Genomic DNA, 3,973 nt, shown 5'->3' on the forward strand with positions numbered 1-3,973 from the left:
CTGTCTGTCTGTCTGTCTGTCTGTCTGTCTCTCTCTCTCTCTCTCTCTCTCTCTCTCTCTCTCTCTCTCTTTCTCTCTCTCTCTTCATCTCTCTTGCCCTCTCTCCATCTCTCACCATCCATATATCTTTTCCAATTACTTTAACAACCTCTCTATTCGTCAGTCAGTCCTTCCTGTGTACATTTTCACGAACCCACGCTGCAAAACCATCTTCATCTTTGTCTCCGCCCCCCCCCCCCAAAAAAAAAACAACAACAAAAAAACAACAACCCATCTCACCCTTTGCACTTGCAAACGTATGCGCACATTCTACTTTTCATTGTGTATTCACAAAAATTATAGGACTACTCCCTTCTTTTGGCCACTATTGCACAGAAGTTACCTTTATAGCTGTGGTGCAGAATAATGGTTGTATAGATTTTGTTAATATCAATGGTTCATCTAAACCGAGATCTCCCAGAACTACTCAATACTTTATATTATAGAATCGACAAAAACTAGACAGTTATCAAAATGTGGTCATTTTCCGGTTATGTATGGTTTATTTGTTTGTTTGAGTAAAGAGAAGCACATCGACACTATGATGGTCATTAAATTTAGTGCCAGGAGAAAATAAGACAGACAGACAGAAACAACAGAGTGAAAGTAATGAAGTAGGACCTACAAGTAGCGCCCTCCAACCACCCGCTGTTTTGGTTATGTCTGGGACATCCCTTGTATTACACTTCCATCTATTATAACAAACTTAGGTGTAACCAGTTACGCCATCAACTCGTTGTCCCAGGTCATGTACAGCGTGCTTCGTGAGCTGGGCAGCAGCAGGAACCAGGCGGCGTCCTTCACCTTTGACGTGTCCAGCCACAGATGTACCTCCGACTGTGAGCTGTACGAAGAAGGTCTCCTGGAGGTCTCGCTGCTGGACGGTCAGCAAGGACTGGCCAACGACAGAGTGTAGGCCACAACCCCTTCGCTACCTCAGAATTACAAGGCTCTACCTGACATTTTGGCCGTTTTGAGCTATTAAGACCATGAGGTCAGACACCAAAGTGCGCGCTCATATGACCCTATGCAGTTGTGAGCACCGTAAAACTCTTACTAAAACTAAAAAAGAAACCAAATTAAAAGTTCTATCTGCTCTGTCAAAATCAAAAGATTATTTAGAGTCTTTATCAAGATTGCATTCGAAAAGCATCACATGTGAAACAACCTTATTTTAACGCCAAATTCCTCAAAAATAAGTGCTGAGCAGGAAAAAAAACTTTGTAATCCTAAGGTAGCGCCTTGTTAGTTAAGTGTCTGTTCACAGACCCAGTGCACACTACGAATAGACCCCTCCCTTGTTGTGTCCAATTTGACAAGCAATTGAAAACTTTGACCAGTGCGTGTTGAACCTAAAACCTGTACCATTTCACCATTTTCAGAGCTGTGCGGTACGGACCGATCCCCCTGGGCTGGTACGTGAACGAGCAACTGACCTCAGTCCGCGGCCCTGATTGGTCAGACGACAAGTGCAGAGAGTGGAATGCCCGAGACTCCACCCAGGAGGCTTGGCTACAGGACCTCTTGCCCTGCCCCTGCAGCCTGGACCAGGCCTTGGCGGACTTTGGCCGGTTCCAGGCAGACCCTGGGTGTAACTTGTTCACGGGCAGTAAATGTTTTTACCACAAGGGAGCCAAGCACTGCGTACGCTCCATAGTGCCTGTGTGAGTTGTCTTTTCTTTATTTGAAATTTTGAAAGTGGGCGGATATGTTCAAATAGCGTTAAGCCCCCCCCCCCCCTTTCCGCCCACACTTTTCGGGGGGGGGGATGGGGGGGGGGATGGGGGGGGGGGTAAAAAAGGGGGGGGGGTTTTTTTTTAAAATCTTGTTTTTGATTTTTTAAATTGTTGTTATTTCGTTTTTTTATTTTTGTTGTTGTTGAAGTAGTACTTCTAGTGAGGACTCTATGGCGCTGAAATGATCCAATCATTACTTATTGGTGATTCGCTTCTCTCTCGCCTCTCTCTCTCTCTCTCTCTCTCTCTCTCTCTCTCTCTCTCTCTCTCTCTCACACACACTCTCTCTCTCTCTCTCTCTCACACACACACACACACACACACACACACACGCACACACACACTTTGAGCTCTGAAAGAGAAAGAGAGAACAGAGAGAAGGAGAGCGGCCAACTTACCCCATGTTTCTTTTCTCCATCATCTCACAGAGGCCCTGATGGGTCGGGCAACCAGTGCTGTTACAACCAGGACGGGACACTGAGGTACTCACAGCTTTCTTATCAGGTACACTCATTCTCTGCTCACTACTACAGTTTGCTTGTCTGTTTGTTTGCTTTTGTTTGTTTGCTTTGGTTCACAATTTAAATTGTCCAAGAAGGTTGTTCATTATCGAGGAGAAACATGATTGTCAAAGAAAAGTGAACGATGTGCATCTTGGAACGTGTCATTGTAGTAGAAAATACACACACATACACTCTCACACACAAGCTCACACACAGGGAAATGAACATGAAAACAGGTTTTTTTCTTCTTTTTTTTTCTTTTATTTGAGGGGAGAGGGGGGATTTTTTTTATTGAGTATATATAAAGTACCTCAATCTATGTGCCAGGGTGATGTATCACATGATTGTTTCGTTGAGGTGGAGCCGAGTTCTTTCAAAATTCTATTGAAAGTATGTATTACTTTCTTAAGATGACTAGATTCTATATAATTCTCTTTGAAAACATTTTCTTTCTTAAAGTTAAACTAAAAACTTTAACCGTAAAGTTTCAATAAATAAGTGAAAAAAGGAATTAATTAATTAATTAAATAATTAATTAATTAATTGAATGAATGAATAAATACATAAATGAGTAAATGAATGAATGAATGAATACATAATGAATGAATAATACATAAATCAATGAATATATAGAAAACTGAATGAATAGCTAACTAAATAAATGATTGAATGGATGCGCGGTGTACGCTAGGGCAGCACACCAGATCGGAGCCACAACTGGGGCGCGCCACCCTTCAGCCTCCCTGACCGGGTGCCGTCCATGTCCCACTGGAAGCATGACGTCATCACCTTCTACTACTGCTGTCTGTGGAACGAGTACTCCCTGTGTGATCTGTACATGGAGCAGAGACCAACGGCCGACTGCAGATACTACGACGTGCCTGGGATAGGTGGGTTGTGTGTGATGGATGAAGATTGGCTTTGTCAATGTTATTGTCACTATCATTGTACTGTCATTGGCAGTGTCATTGTCATTGTTTTTGTATTGTCACTGCCATATTCGTTGTCACTGTTGTTGTCATTGTCACTGTCTTTGTATTGTTATTGTTGTTGTCATTGTTTGTGTCATTGTCACAATCATAGCCACTGTCACCGCCATTGTCCTGTCATTATCCTGTCATTGTTCTTGTCATTGTTATTGTTACTGTCATTGTCATTGTCACTGTAACTATCACTGTCATTGTACTGTCACTGGCATTGTCACTGTCATTATCACTGCCATTGTCATTGGCATTGGTATTAGCATTGTCATTGTCATTATCATTGTTACTCTACCGTCATTGTCACTGTCATTGTCATTGTCATTGTCATTGATACTGTAACTGGCACTGTCTTTGTACTGTCATTGTCACTGTCATTGGCATAGTCACTATCATTGTCATTCTCACTGTCATTGTCATTGTCACTGTTACTGTCATTGTTCTGTCATTGTTTTAGTTTTTAGACTGTCATTGGCATTGGCATTGGCATTGGCATTGGCATTGGCATTGGCATTGTCACTATTGTGATTTTAGCGAAGTTGAATCCTAGCGAGCGCGCGCGCGCGCCGTGTGTGTGTGTGTGTGTGTGTGTGTGTGTGTGTGTGTGTGTGTGTTTGTATGTTTCTGTGTGTGTATGTGCTTCTCTCTCTCTCTGTCTCTCTCTGTCTCTCTCTCTGTCTTTCTCTCTCTCTCTCTCTCTCTCTCTCTCTCTCTC

General features: G+C 42.8%; 1 protein-coding gene across 1 annotated transcript in view; it reads left to right on the plus strand.

Moving 5' to 3' along the window:
- The window catches only part of LOC101850576 (protein mesh), a gene marked incomplete in the record, with an annotated part of 34,230 nt that overhangs the window by 10,284 nt on the left and 19,973 nt on the right, over positions 1-3,973 (plus strand). The window contains 4 exon segments of the mRNA XM_013084788.2: positions 785-951; positions 1,422-1,703; positions 2,204-2,279; positions 2,970-3,168. Coding sequence (XP_012940242.1) covers positions 785-951; positions 1,422-1,703; positions 2,204-2,279; positions 2,970-3,168 — 724 coding nt within the window.

Source organism: Aplysia californica, unplaced genomic scaffold, assembly GCF_000002075.1.
Source record: "Aplysia californica isolate F4 #8 unplaced genomic scaffold, AplCal3.0 scaffold00317, whole genome shotgun sequence".
In the NCBI taxonomy this organism is placed as follows: Eukaryota; Metazoa; Mollusca; class Gastropoda; order Aplysiida; family Aplysiidae; genus Aplysia; species Aplysia californica.